Source organism: Urocitellus parryii, chromosome 1 (assembly GCF_045843805.1).
Source record: "Urocitellus parryii isolate mUroPar1 chromosome 1, mUroPar1.hap1, whole genome shotgun sequence".
In the NCBI taxonomy this organism is placed as follows: domain Eukaryota; kingdom Metazoa; phylum Chordata; class Mammalia; order Rodentia; family Sciuridae; genus Urocitellus; species Urocitellus parryii.
In genome coordinates this window covers 134821344-134845422 of record NC_135531.1, presented here as the reverse complement: position 1 = coordinate 134845422, position 24079 = coordinate 134821344, and the positions used below count along the sequence as shown (strand labels likewise).

The following is a 24079-nucleotide window of genomic DNA, read 5'->3' as shown; positions in this document are numbered from 1 at the left end:
GGTAGTGACCATATGCTCCTTCCTGAGAGACCAGGCCAGTGTGGGAGACATGTCCATGAGACAACGGCAAACCAGTGCAGTTACATACTGAGACTGTGCTGATGGAGAGCATCAACATGACACAGCCCATCCCTGATTCTCTCTTTTTTTTTGGGGGGGGGGGGACTGGGATTGAACTCAGGGGCACTCAACCACTGAGCCACATTCCCAGCTCTACTTTGTATTTTATTTATAGACAGGGTCTCACTGAGTTGCTTAGCGTCTTGCTGTTGCTGAGGCTGGCTTTGAACTCACAATTCTCCTGTCTCCACCTCCCAAGCTGCTGAGATTATAGGCATGTTCCTCTGCACCTGGCCCGAATTTCCCTTATTTCTCTAAATTCCTGGAGTATAATGGGGTGCCACTTGCCAATCACCTGGACCCAGCCCAGATGCTCAGCTGCAGGTCCCAAGGACACAGGGCCAGGACACATTCCCAGTTGCAGAGCTGCAGTCTCCTGCCTCCTTTGTCCTTCCTAAGGGTCCTGCTCACCACAGCCCTTCTCCACTGCCCTTTGCCAGCAGGGCCAGAAAAGGATCTCCTCCATCCATCTATAGGAACAGGCTGTTAAGGAATGAGAGGCCTTGGGAGAAAAAGGGATTGGTTGAGGTCTGCTGGGTGCCCAGCCCTGGGTAGTGTGAGGAGGCCAAAGAGACTCGTCATTGCCAAGGCAGGGGATCAACAGTGAGTTAAACAGGAAGCCTTCAGCCTGGGCGCTGTCCCTTTTGTTGTAGCTCTCGGTGTCTAGAGCAACCAGAGGAGGCAGCAAAGTTCCCTTTTCTTGGAGACCAGGTTTCAGGACTTGCAGAGGTGCTCCTTACCCACGGTGGGAAATGCAAGCTGCTCAAAAGTGGTCTCCTCATTGTCTATCCCTTCACAGAAACCCCCCATATTTTGGCCTCACATGGCCAGGTTTTTGTTGTTGTTATTGGTGTTGTTTTTTTTGCAGTACTAGGGATTGAACCAAAAAGTGTTCTGCCTGTGAGTTTACCTCCAGCACTTACTTATTTATTTTTAAAATTTTGAGACAGTGTCTCACTAAGTTGCCCAAGCAGGTGGCCAGGCTTCTGAGGGCATGTGCCAGGGCCAACTGCTCTGCCCTGTGAAGACCCAGCTGAAAGGAAAGTGAGGCAGACATAGACACGAGAGTTTATTTGTTAGAGCTGACAAAGAAAGGCCATCTCTCCTTGGACAGAGAGAGGCAATACAGGTTTGGGGCAGGCTGAGGGATTAGAGCTGGGTGGTTAAGGGTGGGGTGTGTATGAGGGAGTGGTGAGCCTTTCTCAGAAATGCTCTGGGGTGGGACAAGTGAAATTTTTCTTAAAATGGCAGCTGTCACTTAAGATGGCCATCCAGATGCTAAGCAAGGATCTTACAACCAGCCCCCAGCTACCCCTGTGTGTGTCTGACCCCACAAGAGACTCAGGCAAAGGGACATGAGGTATCATGACCACCATTTAGGGTTTGCCTGATAAAAGAAGAGTCAATCATGAAATATGGATTTTAGAGGTTCAGGAAGACTCCCTGCTACGAGTCAAGGGAAGAAGGAAAGGAAGTTTGCCAACGGCCCCTCTCACCTGACCTTGTCCTGAGCCCACCCTGCTTTGGTTTCTCCACTTCCAAAAAGGAGGAGCCATGCTGTCCTGTTTCTGTTTCCTCTCCAAGTTCATCAGCCCTTTGTTACTGTCCCTGCACAGCACACACTACAGCATCGTGATTTCATGGCTCTGGGCCGACAGGCACTCCTGGGGTCCTCAGTCAGCCACCCCCACACTCCTGCTGGCCACAGTGGCTTCCTCCTGGGACCCCTCTGGGAACCTGTAGAACAAGCTTACTGTAGCAGTGGGGCACTGGACATCAGTGATCCAAGTCAAGCCAGGCTTGAATTCAGAAGCATCCCCGCCACCCTTTCTGCAGGAACCTGAGTAATGACACAGGTCCTGGTTACTAGCTAGAGAGGAAGACCAGGTGGATAGGAAGGAGGGCTTCCAGATTTAACAAATAAAAACACAGGACATACTCTAATTAAAAAAAAAATACAGTACATACAGTTAAATTAGAATTTCAAACAAACAATGAATAGTTCTTTAATGTCAGTATGATCTGAATATTATACCCTGCATCTCACCTGCAATCCTAGTAGGAAGTTTTATGTCTTTTGCTACATGGTGTCCCAGGCAGGGGGCTGATGCAGGTGAATGATGTCTCACAGTTTTATAAACTGGAACAGATCTGCTGACACACTCAGCCTATAGTGTGCGAGGAGCCATGTGAAGGGGCTGCAGCCCAGGACACAGGGAACCCAGTTGTGCCCACTTTGGCTGCAGCATGACTTCCAATGCCTCTCACATCCCAACCCAAGACAGAATCGAAACTCTGAAGTGTCCTGAAGGGAGCCTGTTCCCCAGAACCCAGTGAATTTGCCATCTCAGCTCAACATATAAAGAGTTTGCATTGGCTACAACACTATTTTCTCTCCCTCTCTCTCTCTCTCTCTCTCTCTCTCTCTCTCTCTCTCTCTCTTTGCGCTGGGGATTGAATCCAGGGCCTTGTGCAATTGAGGCAAATACTCTACCAACTGAGCTATATCCCCAGCTATTCTCAAGCAACCAAAATTCCACTGAGAGATGAATGGATGAAGAAGTTGTGGTATAATAGTTCCCCCTTATCTTCAGATAAGTGTGTTCCAAGACCCCCAGTGGATACCTGAAACTGCAAATAATACCACACCCTATGATAAAGTTTATGTTTATTTAGGTACTGGGGATTGAACCCAGATGTGCTTTGCCCACTGAGCTATATCCACAATTTTTTTTTTTTTTTTTTGATACTGGGGATTGAACTCAGGGGCACTCCACTGAGCCACATCCCCAGCCCTATTTTGCATTTTATTTAAAGACAGGGTCTCAGTGAGTTGCTCAGTGCCTTGCTGTTACTGAGGCTGGCTTTGAACTCACAATCCCTCTGCCTCAGCCTCCTGAGTCCCTGGTAAAATTTAATATACAGGACTGGGGCTGTAGCTCAGTGGTAGAGCACTTATCTAGCATGTGTGAGGCACTGGATTCAATCCTTAGCTCTGCATGATAAAATAAAATAAAAGTATTAGGTCCATCTATAACTAAAAAAAAAAAAATTTAAGTGTAATTTACAGATTAGGATGAGTAAGAGATTAATGACAATAACCAAGATGAAAATGAACAGTTCTGTTATGGCTTGGATCTTGGATCTGAAATATCCCCTAAAAGCTCATGTGTTGAAGGCTTGGTTCTCAGTGTACCAGTGTTCGGTCACCAGGTGAGGGGACTATTAGGAGCACAGAATCAGTATGGATGTGGTCATGGAATTAAATGCCAAGTCTGGAAGACTGGGGATGTAGCTCAGTCCCCATGTTTAGCCTGTGTAAGGATTGAAAAAAAAAAAAAAATAGCCCGGTCTGGCTAGGGCAGTGACAGGGTGGAGCACAGAGCAGGACCCAGAGGTGCTAGACGAGAAGGTGAGACATCTGTTTCTAGGTTTAAGCATGTGCCCTGTGCTCTGAGTAACAAAATTCCAGAGGCTTGTATTCAGTGAATGATCCCCTTTGTCCTTCCCTTCTTCTTTGGTTAATTTTAAGCAGTACATGGCCATTCAGGTCTGGAGTATCCATCCATACATGAACGTGCCACAAAGGAATAAGTGACTAGAAATGAAATTTTGTGGGTCTTGGGGTCACAGTGAATTGGGGACCTGCATTCTGGTCCTTTCTGGGCCTCAGTTTCTTCATTTGTGAAATAGGGATGTGAGCCCCTGCTGGGTGATCATGCAGGGGAGCTGAGGGGTCAGCATGGATGCCAGTGTGAAGGTGTTAGAGGAGGGCAGGACACAGTGGTTTAGGTAGAGTCCTAAGAGTCTGGAGGGCTGACCAGAGGCAAGGTAGCCAGAAGGATTTGTTTACTAACTTGTACTTCCTGGAATCTGAGCAGGTCAGCCCTGTTTGTTTCTAAGTTCTCGTGGGCCTGCCTAAGCTCAAGTAGGATAAATGTGGTCTGGGGTCAGGGCAGGGACTAGCCATGGGCAGCTCCCTTATAAAAAACAGTTGTTGGGCTGGGGTTGTGGCTCAGTGGTAGAGCGCTCACCTTGCACGTGCGAGACCCTGGGTTCGATCTTCAGCATCACATAAAAATAAATAAGTGAAATAAAGGTATTATGTCCAACTACAACTAAAAAGTAAATATTAAAAAAAAAAGAATGGTTGTAAACAGCTAGTGGTCATCAGGGAAGCCAGTGATGTGTGTGACAGTCAGTGCCTAGGCCAAGAAACACCCAGCTGCATTTTGAGCTCCTAGGGCCCCTCCTCAGCTGTGGTTACCCCACACCTGAAACCTTGTAACCCAAGAAGTAGTTGAATAGGTCATCTTCCTCCCCCACACCTTCCTTTTGCACTGAAGGAATATTCCATTGCATCAGATTGAATGTTGTGATCAACATGAGACTCAGAGGAGCTGCCAAGGGCTTGCAAGAGGAAGCCAAGAGAGAAAAGAGACTCAGCAAAATAAAGCTTCACCTGTGGATATTTTGAACTGCTATTTTGAGGCTCTGGGAGACTGACTATCTGGTTCTGGTGTCAGGTGCTTCGTCTGCTGGGCGCTGATATTATGGCTCCCTGCATCCAGCTGTAATATTTGTGCCCATTTCTTTCTGCAGCAGAGACCTGCCAGGCCTGGTCTCTACCACATCTATGTAAGAGGCATAAGTGGGCCAATGTTGGAGGAGGGTGACGTGCCCCTGTGGAGGCATCAGGAATCAGAGAGGACCTCAGAAAGAAGTAAATCTTAGGGAGTCCCCCAGTCAAGAAAGGGTATGTGGGGCTGGGGTTATAGCTCAGTTAGTAAAGCACTTGCCTAGCACGAGGGAGGCACTGGGTTCAATCCTCAGCATCACATAAAAATAAAGGTGTTGTGTCCATCTACTATTAAAAAAAAAAAAAAAAAAAAGGAACAAAAAGGGTATGTGCTGCCAGGCACAGTGGAACAGGCCTGTAATCTCAGCAATTCAGAAAGCTGAGGTGGGAGGATCACAAGTTCAAGGCCAGCCTGGGCTACTTAGGACCCCATCTCAAAATTTCAAGAATGAAGTTCTGGGTTTGATTCCCAAAACCACAATAAATAAATAACAATGAAAAAGAGTGGGGATGTGACTCAGTAGTAGAGCACCTGATTCAATCTCAATCTCCAGTACCACACACACAAAAGAGAGAGAGAGAGAGAGAGAGAGAGAGAGAGAGAGAAGAAAGGGTATAGCTAACTAGAGACTAGAGACTATGGAGGCTGAGACAGTAGGCTTGTAAATTCAAGGCCAGCCTCAGCAACTTAGAACCTGTCTCAAAAATCTTAAAAAATTTAAAAAGGGCTTTCAAAGGACAGGTTCTTTGTCACTGGAAATCAAGCAGAGACTCTCATAGAGTAAGGGAGCCATGGAGAATGATGAATGAACAAGCCAGACTCTCAGAGATCCAAGTATAAACTAAGTTGACAATGCAAGTCTGTGCATTCTGCTTACAGCCTCACTAAATTGCTAGGGCTGGCCTTAAATTAGCAACCCTCGTTTCTCAGTCTCTCAAGTCACTTGGATTACAGGCGTGTTGGCCACCAAGCCCAGTACACTGTGCAGTCTTGCCTCCATGTAATACACTCTACCTGGTCCATCTTTAGGCAATGAGCTCTACCAACCTCCAAATCACAGCATGATCTTTCTGCCTCTGTCTTTGCTGGTCCATTTGCCTGGAATGTCCTTTCACCACCTTCCACTTAATCACTTTGTAGTTCTCAAGATTTGGCTGCAGGGCTGGGGATATAGCTCAGTTGGTGCAGTACTTGCCTCACATGCACAAGGCCCTGGGTTCAATACCTGGCACCAGCAAAAAAAAAAAAAAAAAAAAAAAAATCTAGCTGCAGTGACCATTGTAGAAAAAGGCACCATGCTTTTAGAAAACCATCTCCTTTTTCCTTCCAAGGTACCTGGACAGATCTCCGCCCATTTTCCTTCATGCCATGCCAGCCCCCCACAGGCAGGTATTCAGGAAATGCCTGATGATTGACTGAGGGAAGGCAGCAGAAAGAAAGGCCAAGCACCAGAGTCAGAATCCAACACTCAAGAATGCTTGGTTAAGTGCCTGGTGAAAACTAAGGTTTTCCCTTAGGTAAGATTTTTTGTGTGAGAGAAAACGAGTAGGGAACCTGCTCCCTATTTTGCCCAGCTGAGCACATGAAACGTGCACATGAAATGATGCGCAAAAATTATGCCCTGTCCCCTGGTAATCAGAAAGGTTAAGGCAGTGCTTCTTCAAGGAGAAAGGCAGAGTGAGGCCCTGGCAAATCTAAGAGGGGCTCCATGGTCTCCTGTGTGCAAGAGGACTCAAGAGCCTAAGGATTCTGAGCATGGCCCCAAATAGAAGCTGGGGTGGAGAAAAAACTCAGACTGTTCTCTAAATAACTTCCTGCCCCTGCCATCTGCTGCCAGACAGGGAAGAATGCAGCCTGCATGGCTTCCTTTAAGAGCTATCAGAGCTATGTCCTGGTACAAGAGTCCTGAGACACAGAAGGTCCCACCCCTTTGCCTCTCTGGATCCCAGAATAGGGCTAGAGTTCTCCTGTTCAGCCCTTTTCCCACAAAGAGAACCTGATCTCAGTTTTCAAAACTGAAGGCCCTTAAAAAATATATAAATAAAAATAAAAAATAAATCACACATTTAAACTTTTTGAAGGCCCTAGAAGAGGCAAGACAACTTGTTTTTTTGTTCTTTTTGGTACCTTTCTCTTAAGTACCAGGGATTGAACCCAGAGGTGCTCTACCACTGTTACATCTCCTTTTTATCTTGAGACAGGCTCTCACTAAGTTCCTGAGGGTCTCGCTAAATTGCTGAAGCTGGCCTCAAATTTGCCTCCTGCCTCAGCCTCTGGAGTTGCTGGGATTATAGGTGTATTCCACCATGCCCAGCTCACAGGCAAAGTTTTTGGACTGGAGGAAATCTGTTACCTATTAACCTAAGACCCTATAATACAATCAAGCAAGACACCCCCCCCCCAAATAATGGGGATTAAATCCCTGGGTGCTTTATCATTGAGCTACATTTCTAGTCACCCACCTATTTTTAGGGGCGGTACAAGGATTGAAATCAGGGGCACTCGACCACTGAGCCACATCACCAGCTCTATTTTGTATTTTATTTAGAGACAGGGTTTCACTGAGTTGCTTAGTGCCTTGCTTTTGCGGGCTTTGAACTTGTGATTCCCCTACCTCAACTTTCAGAGCCCCTGGGATTACAGGAGTAGGCCACCGCACATGATTCCCTTTTGAGACAGGGTCTTGCTAAATTGCCCAGGCTGGCCTCAAATTCACAATCCTCTTGTATTAGCCTCCTATTAGCTGGGATTACAGGTATACTTACATACTTGACTTGGGATGTTTTTAATCAAGTTTATAGGCTGTTGTTCCCACATTTCAATTAGGAGGATGGTGGCCACTACCCAAAAGGTTCCATTTACATCATTTCCTAGGAACTTTCCCTATTTTCAACAAGGTACTCTTCACACTAGGCTGAATGTTATGACATCTGCATTAGTTGTGTATGCGTGGTACAAATGTCAGATTAGTTGAAGATTATGTAGCTAAATTTAGGAAAAATAGCTAAATAAATAAGACTTTCTTTTCTTAGCACTGGTTATTTTGGTGCACTGGGATTGAATTCAGGGGAAGCTTTACCATTGAGTTACATCTCCAATTCTTTTTTTTTTTTTTTTTTTAGAGAGGATCTTGCTGAGTTGTTTAGACAGGCCTCAAACTTGCAATGCTCCTGCCTCAGGGGGTTTAGTCGCTGGAGTACTGAATTGTTTTATCATGTTTCTCCTAAATAAAATATCCAGAATCCAGCATAAAAATCTTAAGAGATTCAGATTACTTATTCTGCCCTCAAGAAACCTATCTATTGAATCATAGTGTTTGGTGGGAATTTTTTTTTTTTTTAAGCTCCCTAGGAGTTTCTGTGCATACTAAAGTTAGAGAACCTTTAAATAGATAAAACCAACTGGTTGCCTTATTTTTCATATTTCTATTGAGCAGCATTGTGTAAGTTCTACTTCAATTTACCTCTAAGTTGTTTTCAGTCTTACAAAGCAAATAAGAATGTTTGCACAAAGGGAAAATTCTTTGCAATTTTCAAAGTCTTAGAAATTTCTAATGAGCAAAATGAAAATTAGAGTTGGATAATAAAAATGGAACTGGGGGAAGGAGTTCAGTGGTAGAGGCACTTGCCCAGCATTCACAAGGTCCTGGGTTTGATCTCTAGTGCTGCAAAAAACCAAAAAAGTTAAAACCAAAACACAACAGCAAAATGGAACCAAATACTGGAGTTATTTGACAACCAGGTTAGCATTTTATTTCTCTATTCCTGACACACTCAAATTCATAGGAAGTGAAAAGATAACAGAACAAAATCAAAATAACATACAAACACAATTCAAAAACATTTAACCATCTATTATAGTTGTTCTTTGTAAAATACACAAAAGTAAACAGAAACATCTTCATATAAATTATGCTTAACAATCTGTATATACTGTAAAACAATTGTTATAATTCACACTAAGATCCTAGTGCAAGCAGTGTTCTGTGAAAGTGCAAACAAAGTTAGTGATGAACAATTGATCACCGACTTACCACCTCAACATATTTTGCATTCAGTCAAATACTTTTTATGAATTTTAAAGTAACTTGACCACATTCACCTGAGTGCTCTTGCTTTAGTATGGCAACTGATTATGAGTTCAGGTTAGGAGCAGCACCAGGGAATACAGACACTCATGTGAAGTTGGCCATTCTGACATGAATCTTTATACTTGATAATGACAATTCTGGAAAACAAACAAACAAACAAACAAACAAACAAACAAAAAACCCTTTCTGTCAAAACTATAGAATTGTCACCCTCTTTTAACCCCCAAAATTAAATCTAATTCCCCATTTAAAATGCATGCTTAAGAATCCATGCACTCCAGTGCAATTTTTCCAAAAATAATTCAGCATGAAATCACTTTTCCATTTCTGTCCTAAGAACTGTTTGGGATAGGGACACACCTGAAACGAAAGTTTGCTTTGGATGACCTTGCTTACTTTCCTCTGATGACTTTGGATTCTATTTTAAAGTGGACAAAGTCCTGAAAAATCAATCAATCAATGGCATTGAATATATTAGCTATTTAGTGTTCTAAATTATGAGAACAAAAATCCATTGGTTCAGAACTGCATCTAAAATAGACTGTGGATTTCCTTCCTACTTAGGGATCTTTTAAATTCAAGTGTGTGCATGTGGGTGGTGGGGGTTGGCATATGAGAGGGATGGTTACAGGGCTCAGGAGTAGAAAGGTGGTTTTAACAAAAATCCCATTCACTTTATACACAGAGGCACGGTAATATATTCCAAGAGCTTTTTTGTTGTTGTTGCTGTTAAAAAGCACCAACTTGAATTTCAAAAGAACAACAATAATGGAAATGAGTAGAAGTATTATCATGCAGTTTTGATAATTCAGTCCTTAATTAGAGCATACCGGTTTTTCTGAACTCTTAAATTTATAGCAGAACCTGTTTTTTTAATAAGTTTTTATTACTCATTAATTTTGCATTAAGGAATTTATATTTACTGTCTAGTTTTTCATAAACCTTTATGTCAAAATATGTAAGATTTTTTTGAATACTCGAGGTTTGTTTTTTATTTGTGAAATATCACCAAATATGTCTAAAAATGACCCAAATAGTACATTCTAAATAAGATAACTAGGAAATTTTTAAGAAAATATAAGCCATTTTCATGTATTCTAGTCAAATTTTACTTGGCAATAAATCCTTGTGGGGCTTGGGGTATAGCTCAGTGGTAGAGTGCTTGCTAAGCATGCATTAAGCCCTGGGTTAAATCTCCAGTACTGCAAAAAATAAATAATAAAAATAAAAATAAAAAATAGTCCTTGTGAATTTCGGTCATGTAAGTGATTAACAAGATCAAAATACCACAATGAGTCACATACCAAATAAAGAGTTTCAGAAATGTAAACTTTTCCCTGAAATGATAACTAGAAGTATATTGTTTTTAATGATGAAATTTTTGAAAATAATTTTTTCTTTCTTTTTCTTTTTTCTTTGTGGTACTGGGCCTCATGCCTGTTAGGCAAGTGCTTTACCACTGATCCAGTCTAGATCCCCTAGCCCAGTGATGGGTTTTGAATGTGATTAATAAAATCATTTTCCAGAAGACAAGAAACACTATCATCATAGCTAACATCCTATTTTAATGGTTTACAAGTATTTTACATGCTGGAAAGTATCATGAAGAAGTGGAACCAGTGGAAAACAATGTTCTGCCTTTATGTTGTAAATCATAGTAAATCTGTATATGGAGGCAGGAAAACAAAATTAAAATTTAGATCTGTTGCAGGTAATATCTGAATTCAGACATCTTTGGCACTCATTCAAAAAGATATTGGTTCAACTAAGCCAATGGTGAACAGTATTTTTTTCATATACTTTAGGAGGGCTGGGGATATAGCTCAGTTAGTAGAGTACTTGTCTAGCATGTACAAGGTCCTGGGTTCAATCCCCAAAACCATAAAAAAAAATCATATATTTTAGAAAACATCTGTTACCAATTTAAAATGCGTCATTTCCATTCTAAAAATTCACTAAGCCAGGTGTGGTGACATATGCCTGTAATTCCAGCAGAGTTGCTAGGAGGCTGAGGCAGGAGAATTGCAAGCTACAGGCCAGTCTCAGCAACTTAGCAAGATCCTATCTCAAAATAATAAATAAAAAGGTAAATAAAAAGGGCAGGGGATGTAGCTCAGTGGTAGTGTGCCCCTGGTTTCAATTCCTAGTACCAAAAAAAAAAAAAAAAAAAGATTCACCAAGATAAACTAGATATTATCAACTTAACCACTTATGGTCCAAAAATATAATAAATAGCAGTCATTCAAACAGATGTGGACTTAAAACAACTTTAAGAATATAAAAGTGGGCTCAGACCTTACAATTGTAGAGTTTTGGACTTCAGATTTTAGAATGTTGTTTGCATGATGCCTGTTTGTATAAAATCCAGTCTTAACTTGTATACAACAGTGTTAATAACTATACTTTAATAGCTTTTAGTGTGGGGCACAGAATTAACCTCTTTTCCCTACATTTGCCTAGGAAACACTCCACAGGGGCACATTCATGTACAGAGTTGCCTTCTACATATGTTTCTCTCAATCTGCTTCCTGGAAGGGGAGCTGCGACCTGGTGAATGTGCTCTGGAGGGGTTCTCAGCTCTGGCTGGTTAAATCCTCTGACTGCGAGTGGAAAGAAAGCTGGTTGCAGCTGTTTGTGTAGCCAGCTCTACTTCTAGTGCCTTGGGACATAAGACTCTTACATTATTGGGAAAATATCCACCATTTAGTGACCTGTTTCTTTGATTCCAGTGTCAGAGCTAGAATGAAGGTTCTCGAACAAACTATTTTACCAAGAACCCGTTATTTTTTTTCTTTTTACCAATTTATGCCAAAATGATTAGAGTATTATAACAGTTCCTTTAAGAAATACATGCAGAAAAGTATGTCCCTGAAGGCAGTGAAGACAGAAACCCATGAACAAGATGCAGATGTTTTCTAATAGGGCTTAGCTCTGCATAGTCAGGATTTTAGGAGCGAATACTGTAAACCATCTGGCACATAAACCAACAGGCTGCAATGTCATTTTCTAATTTTCCCTTAGTGCTACTGATGTTTCTAGGCAGAGAAGAAATTCTTTCATTTTCACTTAGAAACAAGCTGAAAGTGAAATAGAATAGCCAAATTACTAAAACCAAGTGTTAAGAAATGATCTTGTTGGCTTACTAATTCCTTCCAGTCACATTCCTCAATCTGTATCTGCTTCATAGGTTACGTTATCAATGACAGAAAGAAATATACCAACTTTGCCTGGGGAAATGGCTAGAGAAAACACTAAGGTTGATATTCAAATTATTCTTGATGGAATTGCAACAATCTCTTCTCAGTGGAACTGGTTAAATATACTATAAAAACTTGCTTATAATCAGAAGAGAAATCTTATGATTCATTTTGGGCACTTACCTTTCATCTTATTTCACTCATGATGGGAATCTCAGACATATGAAAAGAACTCAACTTCTTAGGAAATTATAATGCTTTTAAAAACCAACTAAATTTTCATTAGTGAGTCTAACAGTGAGGCTGTGGACACTATCACATAGCAAGTTTTACATCTAAAAACGAGTCTTTGTGATTAAAAAGGAAGAGCTAGCTGATAGCAATTAAGGAAAAAAAAAAAAACAAAAACACATTCATTTTCTTCCTACCAGGAAGCAAAATATCCCAAAGAACGCAGAAGAGCTATAGGATAGAAGTAAAATCCCCACAGAACAAGCTGTTTCTTTGTCCTTAGATATGCAGGTCTACACAACGAAACTGTGCATAGGATCCTACCTGTTGCGTGCCCTGGGAAGTACCTATAAATGAGACTTGTGCCTGTCACTATTTTTGGCGAAGTACAGGTTACCAAACTAGACACCAGTTAGACTTGAGCACTTCAGCATTAGATAACTAGGATGGAACTACAAGGCCTACGAAATTGAGGCTCAACCTTGCATACTGTAGATGTGCTTTTCTTCAGAAGGTTGATCCCACAGGGACTGGAACATACAGTCCACCAGCACTGGCAATGACAGCATTACTGATAAAAATACACATGATTCCAAGAGAAATGTGGTATCAGGTGCAACCAACTACAACTGCTACATTGTAAATGCAAAAGCCTTTAGGGACTTAAACATTATTCTAAATATTCTAAAGGAATTTCCTTTCCCAAAACCCTCTCCTGTATATTAAATATTTTAAAATTTAAGAATATACTTAGTTAAATAAGACACATTCAAATGAAACATTTGCCCAACAAGGATACCAAACATTAGAGTTTGTTTTATTGCATGACGTTTGCATAAGAAAAAGTATTATTGAAAATTGTAAGGCATCATGCAATCATTGATAAGCTAATTATTAACTGTACACTCGAGAGGCAGACAAATGATCTAAAATTTAAAAACTAGTACCAGAAAAGTACATAAAAAATTTAACATGATGAGCTTTTAAATATGGTTTATATTTGTAGATTCACAATGTTAAAAAGTGCTTCAAATGTACTGCTGCAAAGTTGCTCTTTATAAATGGTGCTGGGGTAAACGTCAGATTATAAACTTTAAAAACTATTTGTATGGAATTAGAAAGCAAACATTGGGATATTCAAACTTACTTGAATCAGTTTTCAATTCTCACTCAAATTAAGTTGATATAATATTAATAATCTAAAAAACATCTATTTTAAATCCAACAAAAGTCTATTGAATTCAAGTTATGCATGTTGAGTGATCAAATCTCTGAGTAGGCCTGAATGTGAGACCTGGAGCAGAGGCGGGTTGATGTCGATGTTAATCAATGTACTGTGCCATCCAGCGGAATCCTTCTCCATAACCTTGTCTTTTGAGCACACTGCACATGAAAACTTCTAAAGGTCGGGCATTCAGTTCTTTCAGAGATACATTGCCCTGGAAGAAAAGAGAGACACGTTGGAGCTTTATGAAATAAAAGCTCTACTCCCCAGTAGATAGTAGGTTCTACTTTATGTTTTTAATATTTATCTTTTCATTGTAACTGGACACAATAACTTTATTTTATTTATTTATTTTTATGTGATGCTGAGGATCGAACCCAGGGTCTCACATGTGCTAGGTGAGCACTCTACCGCTGAGCCACAGCCCCAGCCCAAGAATAAAAATATTCTATCATAGAAAAAAATACAAAGTGGCTTCATAGATAATAGAGGCAAACATTCTGAGTAGGTTTATGACCAAACTAGATATTTTTAATGTAAAGCTGACTTATTAAAAAGAAGACAAATGGGTATGGTGGTGTATGACTATAATCCCAGCAATTTAGGTGGCTGAGGCAGGAGGATGGTGATTTCAAAGCCAGCCATAGCAATTTAGTGAGTCCCTAAGCAACTCAGTGAGATCCTGTCTGTAAATAAAATACAAAAAAAGGGTGGCGATGTGGCTCAGTGGTTAAGTGCCCCTGGGTTCAATCCCCAGTACCAAAAAAAGAAAAAAAAAAAAAAAAAGCTTGTATAATTTAAAGACACTTTTAAAATATATATATTTTCAATTGTAGATGGACACAATACCTTTATTTTATTTATTTAGTTTTACGTGGTGCTGGGGATCAAACCCAGGGCATCACACATGCTAGGCAAACACTCTACTTCTGAGCTACAACCCTAGCCCCTAATTTAAAGACACTTTTACTGCAGAATTAAATATTTACATCTGTCAAACTTTTTTTTTTTTTTTTTTTTTTACCTTTCCTGTTGTCTGACCATATAAACCAAACATTTCTCGTAACCTCTCTTCACTGATAGCTTCAGGTCTGTCAATCTTATTCCCAAGAATCAGTATAGGCACATTAGCAATGGTTTCATCTGTCATTAGTGACTAAAAAAAAAAGAGCAAAAAAATACAAAAACAATCAAGGACTCATTCTCTACATTACACAACATGATGATTTTTTTGGCAAACTTTTCCCACATCTTAAGGTAAATACAATGGAATCATAAATTTGATTCTTATGTCTCCCAAAAGCTCTTTCTGCAAATGTTCATTCTGCTCACTATGTAAATCAGTGAGGTAGAGTTGCTACAGCTAACCCCTTGGAGGTGGACAGACAGCGTTTCACTTCTGGTTCTGCTGCTTATGAGTTGCAACCATAGGCAAGTTAGCTTCACAGAAGCTCAGAGAGAATAGAGAATAGTAGCACCTACCTTATGGAATTGACGTGAGAATTAAATGAAGTAATAGTGCACGTCTACAATGCCTGGCACATAGAAGGAATCAGGAACTCCCAGACCATGTCCCATGACCACAGAATCCATTTGGACTATTCCATATAAAGGAGTATTTGTCTGCTCTGGGCAGAGGTATGATTTGCTTCAGTAAAAGCACAGAGCTACTTACCCTTTGGTCCCAGATCTATTTCTGGTCTTACCTGCTATTCCTGAGACCCTTTATAAAGCATCTGGCCTGGGAGGGGAAAGGAGAGGTAGCTAAACATGTACCTGCTCACTTTTGGAAGTGGTGACAAAGATGACATGTTATACTATTTCTAAATTCTAGCCAATTCCTGAAGAAATGGCATTCTAAGAAGGACTAGGGACTCAAGATAAACCCCACTCCAAGAATGCAGTACACATGAAATATACTAGGATGGGCACACTTTGTAGAGGGTGAACCCCTAGAAGAGTCTTTAAGAAGGTTGTCTATGTTCATGTTTCCTCAATAGCTACAATTACTGCAAGTAATTCCTGCATTCCGAGTAATCACTACTTAAAGCAATCACTAAGCTCAAAAAATTTTCAGGAGTTTCATCAGAGAGTACAGAAAGGCTGCATTCTGACACCATATTTCCAATTTATTTCTTCAGGTTTACCAGAGTGATTTTACTATGCTTAGTTTTAATTATTTAACTTACATCAAGTTCTTCTTTTGATTCTAACAGCCTTTCATGGTCTGCACAATCCACAAGAAATACAATGCCATTGATAGCAGGAAGGTAGTTTTTCCATACTCTTCGGGCTAACAAAAACAATCAGGAGTTAGAGAATTTATTTGCTGGTCAAACCTAGCAGATGGTTTGAATGAAGTGTCCAACAAGATAGTAAAGAATAGCCAGGTGTGGTGGTGCACACCTGTAATCCCAGCAGCTCAGGAGGCTGAGACAGGAGGATCGAAGGTTCAAAGCCAGACTTAGCAATGGCAAGGTGCCAGGCAACTTAGTGAGACCTTGTCTCTAAATAAAATACAGAACAGGACTAGGGATGTGGCTCAGTGGTTAAGTGCCTCTGAGGTTCCATCCTCAGTACCAAAAAAAAAAAAAAAAAAGATATTAAGAGTAGTTCTCCAAGGTGGGCACAGTGACACACACTTGTAATCCTAGCAACTTGGGAGGCTGAGGCAGGTGGCTTGCATGTTGGCCGCCAGTCTCTACAACTTAGCAAGACCCTATATCAAAATAAAAAATGAGCTACAGCCCCAGCCCTATTTTGTATTTTATTTAGAAACAGGGTCTCACAGAGTTGCTTAGCGCTCCTCGCCATTGCTGAGGCTGGCTTTGAACTCAAGAACTTCCTGTCTCAGCCTCCCAAGCTGCTGGGATTACAGGCATGGCACACTGCACCCAGCTAGATAATAATTCTTACTAATCTTCACATCCCCAAAATTAATTTATATATATATATATATAAACAATTATTTTATGTATCAAATGTGCTTACACTAGCCACAACCATTTAAAATCCTTTCAAATATACATAAGATCAGCTTTTTAGAATGCCCATTAACTCTGTAATATGCATTAGTTATGACTTACTATGTGCTGGACATTGTCAAGTACTTTTGGGGATAAAAAAACAAATTTAGATTTCTGTAGAATTTTAGTCCTACAATTTAATTTAGGAGATAAGATAGTCTCTCCCAAGCTTGCTGCAGACCTGTGCACAAACACTGTAAAGTCTAAGGAAGCTAAACTGAGAGTACTCTAAGCTGGGAGTGGCTTCCCCTGGAAGGCAGCAGAATGTACACTGGGCCCTGAACTAGTTACTTATATACACATGGGGATGGCATGAGCAAAAGCACAGAGATCATTAAGCTTTGGTTTGGATGGAATAAAGAGAATGGGACTGTGTGCAGTAGCTCACACTTAGGCAGGAACATTACCAATTTAAGGTTAGCCTGGGCAAATAGTGAGATCCTGTCTCATGATAAAAATTTTTAAAAGACTGGTTATGTAGCTCTGTGGTAGAGGGTTTGCTTACATGCTCAAGGCCCTGGTTTATGCTCAATCCCAGAATCACCAAAAGAAAATAATAATAATAGTAATAATAATAGAAATAAAATAAAATAAAGGGTGAGGGAGGGAGTGGAGAGAAGAATATCAGGGAAAAAAAGACAAGTCCATAGTACATACCAGAGATACTGAATGCCAGGTCAATAAATTTGGCCTTATTATTTTAAGTAATTAATTATCTACTGAAGGTGTTTTCAGAGCAGATACATATTCATAACATAATTACAACAACAGATGATAGGTAGAGTGAAGCAGAAAGAATAGAAGCTAAATTTCACTCATATTTTTAATCACCATAAGCAACTTACACTAAAACTGACCAGGAATATTATGAAAATTACCTCTTGCTTTTAAAGCATTTATCTGGGGGTAATAATAATCCCTAAACTTTAAGTCTACTCTGGCTTTGCTTAAATAGAATGAGATTTCATGCACTGGAACATAATGGCCTTTCAACCAAGTTAAAATAAAACAAAGTGACTGTAATAGTAACAGAATCTTACCTTGAACATGTCCACCCAGATCAAAAGTTGTAAAAGTCATACCAGCAATAGTTAATTCTTCTGAAGCTAAAAAAAATACAATATTTTTATGATATAAAAATTAGAAATTCATTCAGAGCATGCATTATAACTTAATATTTGATTTACTGTAATTACAAATAAGGACAATGAAACATTTAGGAACTAGTAAAAGAATATTTTGTTATGATTAGTTATAATCCAATTAACACAGATAATATAACACAAAAAATCATAATAGCCAATTCTGATATTCACTATCCATAATAAATCTAACATTTGTTTTTTCTTTTCTCATTTCTGCCGAAAATATTAACCTAGACAATTATGGTTCTGAATTCAAATGACTATTCCAATCTAAAACATTTTCATGTAATTCTTTATTTTGAAGGGGAGTACTGGGGATTGAACTTAGGGTCCTTCAGCCACTGAATCACATCCCCAACCCTATTTTGTACTTTATTTAGAGATAGAATCTCACTGAGTTGCTTAGCCCCTCATTTTTGCAGAGGCTGGCTTTGAACTCATGATCCTCCCACCTCAGCCTCCCAAGCCTCTGGGATTACAGGCATGCACCACTGTATCCGGCTCTTGTAATTCTTCTTAAATGATGCAGGTGAAATAATCTAATAATATTTTCTTATGGCCATCATAAAACATTCCTCCCCCACGACTGTTGGGGATTAAACCTAGTACCTCCAGGTATTCTACCATTGAGCAATATCCCCAGTCCCAAGACAGTCTAAAAGCAAACAGAATTTATAATAAAAAACTAGAAACATTACTTCTTCAAATTTTTTCTGCTCTCTCCTTTCTCCTTCTGGAATTTCACTTACAAGTCTCTTAGACTACCTGATATTGTCTTATAAGTTACTGAGGCTCTTTTTATTTTCCTTTCAGTCATTTTTCTCTCTGTGCTTCATTCTTTTGTTTTGCTTTTTTTTTTTTTTTTTTTTGTAAGCAGCAAAGAGGTGTTTATTGCGAGCTAGTTCGGTCCTCCACGCATACACAGCAACTGGTGACGCTGAGAGGCCTCTGTGCTTCATTTGCCTATCACTGGTCTTTCCTTCTGCAGTATTGGCACTGTCCAATTTGCTGTTAATCCTATCCAAAGAAATTTTCATTGTTAGAAGTTTCATTTGGGGGCTGGGGATGTGGCTCAAGTGGTAGGGCGCTCGCCTGGCATGTGTGCGGCCCGGGTTCGATCCTCAGCACCACATACAAAGATGTTGTGTCCGCCAAAAACTAAAAAATAAATATTAAAATTCTCTCTCTCTCACACTAAAAAAAAAAAAAAATTTTTTTTTAAAAGTTTCATTTGGGGCTGGGCATGATGGTGCAGGCCTAATCGCAGAGATTTGGGAGGCTGAAGCAGGAGAATCACAAATTTGGGCTGGGGATGTGGCTCAAGCGGTAGCGCGCTCGCCTGGCATGCGTGCGGCCCGGGTTCGATCCTCAGCACCACATACCAACAAAGATGTTGTGTCCGCCGAGAACTAAGAAATAAATATTAAAAATTCTCATTCTCTCTCTCTCTCTCTCTCTCTCTCTCTCTCTCTCTCTCTCTCTCCCCTCTCTCTCACTCTCTCTTAAAAAAAAAAAAAAAGAGAATCACAAATTCAAAAACAGCTTCAGTTACTTAGCAAGACTCTATCTCAAAACAAAAAATAAAAATGGCTGGGGATGTGGCTCAGTAATTAAGTGCCCCTGGGTTCAATCCTTGGTTAAAAAAAAAAAAAAAAGTTCCACTTGGTTCCATCCTCCATTTCTCTCCTCATTAAGTACATGTTTTCCTTTAAATCCTTGGGCATACAACAGCTTTTTTTTTTTTTGAGAGAAAGAGAGAATTTTTTAATATTTATTTTTTATATTTTTAATATTTATCTTTATTTTATTTTTATATGGTGCTGAGGATCAAACCCAGCGCCCTGCACATGCCAGGCGAGCGCCTTACTGCTTGAGCCACATCCCCAGCCCACAACAGCTGTCTTAATGACCTTATCTGTCTATTCCATCGTCTTCTATCACTTTTGGATTTGTTTCTTCTGATTGCATTTTCTCCTCACTTCTCTAGTTCTTTACATGTCTAGTAATTTTAACAATGGATGCTAAATTTTGTTGTATTTCTTTGGATTTTGCCTTGGAGGACTGTAAATTGCTTGTAGATTCATTTTTAAGTTCTGTTAGGAAAAAACAGCTTTTCTTTGGGGCTACTTTAGCCCCACTATTAAAGTATGATCCCTCTGGGTCCTCTATTCAATGCCTGTGTATCTGATCAAATATGCCCATTCTAGCTAGTAGGACTTGAATATTCACAGTCCTTTGTGAGCTTTAGTAATGATTTGGCTGATAGCTCCCTATAATTGTTCTTTCTCCAGAAATGACTCCTTGATTAATCTTGTGGAGTTTTTGTTCTATGCATGTACAGAATGGTGTTCAGCCATGCACATTTCTAGAGTTATTTCTCTCGAGCTCCCCCTTCCCTCCCAACAAACTCTCATTACTTTGGCCTCCCCAAAGTCTGTTTTCTTGTCTCCAACATAGCAAGACTAGAGGGCTATGTTTGGGTTTCCTTTCTTTGCACAATGGTCTGAAAATTACCTCCTATTAGAAAGTTAGAATAAAGAAGTTTTCCTTCTTTCAGGAATTATAATCTTGTACAATTGCCCAATCCTTGAAAACAGTTGTAGTCATATGATTTTCCTGTCTAGTTATCTAATCATTTATAATGAAAGAATAATTTCATACTGTTACTCTTCCTTCTAGACCAGAAACAGAAGTTCCCCCATAATTACAGTGGAAGTGCTAGTGTTAACTACTCTAGCTCAGAGTAGTTTATTTTATTAACAAACTATTGTTAGAGTAGCAAATGAATTAAATATTTATATAATCATTGTTCAAAATCACTAACCATAAGGAAAAGATAATGCTTGGATATGGCTGGCAAATCACTTCTATGGTCATAATCACCAATACACTCTTCATTCTGTTTTTTGTTTTTTTTTTTTTAAGTCCTGGTTTAATTAAGATACAGAACACTGTTAAAACATCCCAGAAAAGTCCCCTATTGTCTCCTCCCAGTTAATTACCAGCTCCACCCCCCAGAAACAAACATTAATCTAAATTCTATCACCATAGGTTAGTTTTGCCTGTTCTCAAATATGAGATAAATATACAGCAGGTAACTTTTGGTGATCAGCTTATTCTGTGTACTATAATATGACTGAATGTAGTTTATCCCCTTTCTTGCTGAGTTGTATCCCACTGCATATTCATTCTTTTTTAAATAGACATCTGAGGTGTTTCTAGTTTTTTGGCAACTACAAAATAAAGCTGGATTAAAGACTCCTGTATAAACTTTTTGGTAAATATGTTTTCATTTTTCCTGGATAAAACACCTAAAGTAGAATTGTTATATCACAGGTTATATGTATGTTACCTTTTTTTTTTTTTTTTTTTTTTTTTTTGTGGTGCTGGGGATTGAACCCAGGGCCTTGTGCATGCAAGGCAAGCACTCTACCAACTGAACTATATCCCCAACCCTCAGATATATTCTTATATATATATATACACACACACACACAATTTTTTAGTTGTAGTTGGATACAATACCTTTATTTTATTCATTTTTATGTGGTGCTGAGGATCAAACCCAGGGCCTTGCAGGTGCTAGGTGAGCACCCTACTGCTGAGCTCCAGCCCCTCACATATTCTTTTAATTAAAAAATGTGAGCTGTGGGCTGGGGATGTGGCTCAAGCGGTAGCGCGCTCGCCTGGCATGCGTGCGGCCCGGGTTCGATCCTCAGCACCACATACCAACAAAGATGTTGTGTCTGCCGAGAACTAAAAAAAATAAATAAATATTTAAAAAAAAAAAAAGAAAAAAAAATGTGAGCTGAAATTAATGTTAGCTGCAGCAAAGTGAAGACAGCATCTGTTTAGTGCCACTGCTGTATCCCTAGCATTTAGAAAAATGTTTGGTTTTGAAGTAAGCACTCAATATTTGGTGAATAAATGAAAGACAGCAACATCAAAAAGTAAGAAAGCAACTTACACCACTCTGTAGGTCTCTTCCAATTCTACTGTTTTTGCAATTTTATATATTAAATTTCACCATGATCATTTTCTCTAACAGTATTGTTCTTGTATCAGAATCTTATTTATCAAGCCCCCCCTCTTCTAATACAAAAAAGATTTATCAATTTTATGAAATGTTCCTTTTCTAACAATAGTTTTATGAAAAAAAATAGTTTTGTTCTGTTCTCCTTCCTTAGTCATTTTTCACCCCCACTACAGGGGATTGAACAAGGGCACTCTACCACTGAGCTACATTTCGAGTCTTTTTTATTTTGAGATAGATTCTCACTAGAGTTTGGCCTTAAACTTACTTCCTCAATCTCCAGAACAGCTGGGATTATAGGTGGGTGTTACCACACCTGCTCTCTGAACATTTACTGAACAACTATTATCTGCTTTTTGGTCTAGTTTTCAATTTCATACTCCTTATTAAAGCTACACTGGCTCTGATATGTGACTTCTAACAAACAATAAGGCAGGGAGAGAAGAGAAGTGCATTAGATTACACAAAAGAGAATGAAAGGAAAGAAGGAGGGATGAGAATAGGAAAGACAGTAGAATGAATTGGACATAACTTTCCTACATTCATATATGAATACATGACCAGTGTAACTCCACATCATGTACAACCATAAGAATGGGAAGTTACACTCTATGTATGTATAACATGACAGAAACAAACTGTCATGTATATCTAAAGAGAACAAATTTAAACACACACAAACACACACACACACACACACACACACACACATATACACAAAACAAAATTTTAAAAAAATAAATAAAGCTACACAAGGCTGGGATTACAGCTCAGTGTTAGAGCACTTGCCTAGTATGTGCAAGGACCTGGGTTCCATTGCTGGCACCACAATAAATAAATACACTCCTTAATCCATCATTAATCTTTTTTTTTTTCCCCAGGGCTGAGGACCAGACTCAGAGCCTTGCGTGTGCTAGGCAAGCGCTCTGCCACTGAGCTAAATCCCCCAACCCCACATCATTAATCTTGTATTATCTTTCTTTAAACATTGTACCTACCTGATTTATAATCTTTCACTAGCAAAAGTAAGGTCACAGGTATGTATAAATTCATTTTAGGCTGGGCATGGTGGCATACACCTATAATCTCAGTGGCTCAAGAGGCTAAGGCAGGAGGATCACAAGTTCAAAACTAGCCTCAGCAACTTAGCAAGGCCCTAAGCAATCCAGAAAGACCCCGTCTCCACATAAAAAAGGGCTGAGGATGTGGGTCAATGGTTAAATGTCCCTGGGTTCAATCCTGAGTATCCCTCTACCCCAAATCATTTTAACATTAACTTTACTTTCTAAAACATACTCATTATATAAACTTATATCAGGATGGTTGCATTAAGTAATTTACAGGATGATTACTAATGTCTTTCTAAAAGAAAATAGGAAAGTACTTTAAAAATTGCTTTACAATTTTCTTTTTTTTAAAAAAAAATATTTTTAGTTGTAGATGGACATAATAACTTTATTATTTATTTATTTATTTATTTTTAAAGAGAGAGTGAGAGAGGGGAGAGAGATAGAGAGAGAGAGAATTTTTTTTTTTTTAAAGAGAGAGTGAGAGAGGAGAGAGAGAGAGAGAGAGAGAATTTTTAATATTTATTTTTTAGTTCTCGGCGGACACAACATCTTTGTTGGTATGTGGTGCTGAGGATCGAACCCGGGCCGCACGCATGCCAGGCGAGCGCGCTACCGCTGAGCCACATCTCCAGCCCGAGAGAGAATTTTTAATATTTATATTTTAGTTCTTGGCGGACACAACATCTTTGTTGGTATGTGGTGCTGAGGATCGAACCTGGGTCGCACGCATGCCAGGCGAGCGCACTACCGCTTGAGCCACATTCCCAGCCCTTTATTATTTATTTTTATGTGGTGGTGAGGATTGAACTCAGTGCCTCATACATGCTAGGCAAGTGCTCTACCACCGAGCACAACCCCAGCCGCTGCTTTACAATTTTCTACATCAGTACATGCCCTGTTTTTTGGCATAATTCTATAGTGTTTATTTTTAAAATATTTATTTATATCGTGGCACCAGGGATTAAACTAGGGGCCTGGTGCATGCTAGCCATTTGCTGTACTTCTGAGCTACATCCTTAAGCATGGGTTTATATTAGATATTGTTGACATTTTCAGGAATAAAAAAATAACTGAGTAACAAGTTGAGCGTTACCAGCAATGTATAAAACCATAAACTATCTACTGAGCAAGTGATTAAAATAGTTTGGTTTTAAAATACATAAGAAATTCAGGTTATGTAAACAAGATAATCACGACTATATACTGATCATGTCATAATCTCTGAGAATTTTTTTAAGTTCTTTAGCTAGAAAAGGAAGTAGTAATAGATAAAATAGTATGAGTATTATTTGAAGACCTAAATATATTCCTTGGAAGCTAGGTAATTTATTATTTATTATACTATTTTAGGAACAGTTCACA

General features: G+C 39.4%; 1 protein-coding gene across 1 annotated transcript in view; it reads right to left on the bottom strand.

Moving 5' to 3' along the window:
* Positions 1-8421: 8421 nt before the first annotated feature.
* Positions 8422-24079, bottom strand: part of Sar1b (secretion associated Ras related GTPase 1B) — a 30696-nt gene continuing 15038 nt past the window's right edge. Inside the window, exons 4-7 of the mRNA XM_026413072.2 lie at positions 17510-17575; positions 15633-15736; positions 14468-14599; positions 8422-13657 (exon numbers count right to left, since the gene is read on the bottom strand). Of these exons, the coding sequence (XP_026268857.1) occupies positions 13541-13657; positions 14468-14599; positions 15633-15736; positions 17510-17575 (419 nt within the window). The 3' untranslated portion in view covers positions 8422-13540. The remainder of the gene's footprint in view (positions 13658-14467; positions 14600-15632; positions 15737-17509; positions 17576-24079) is intronic.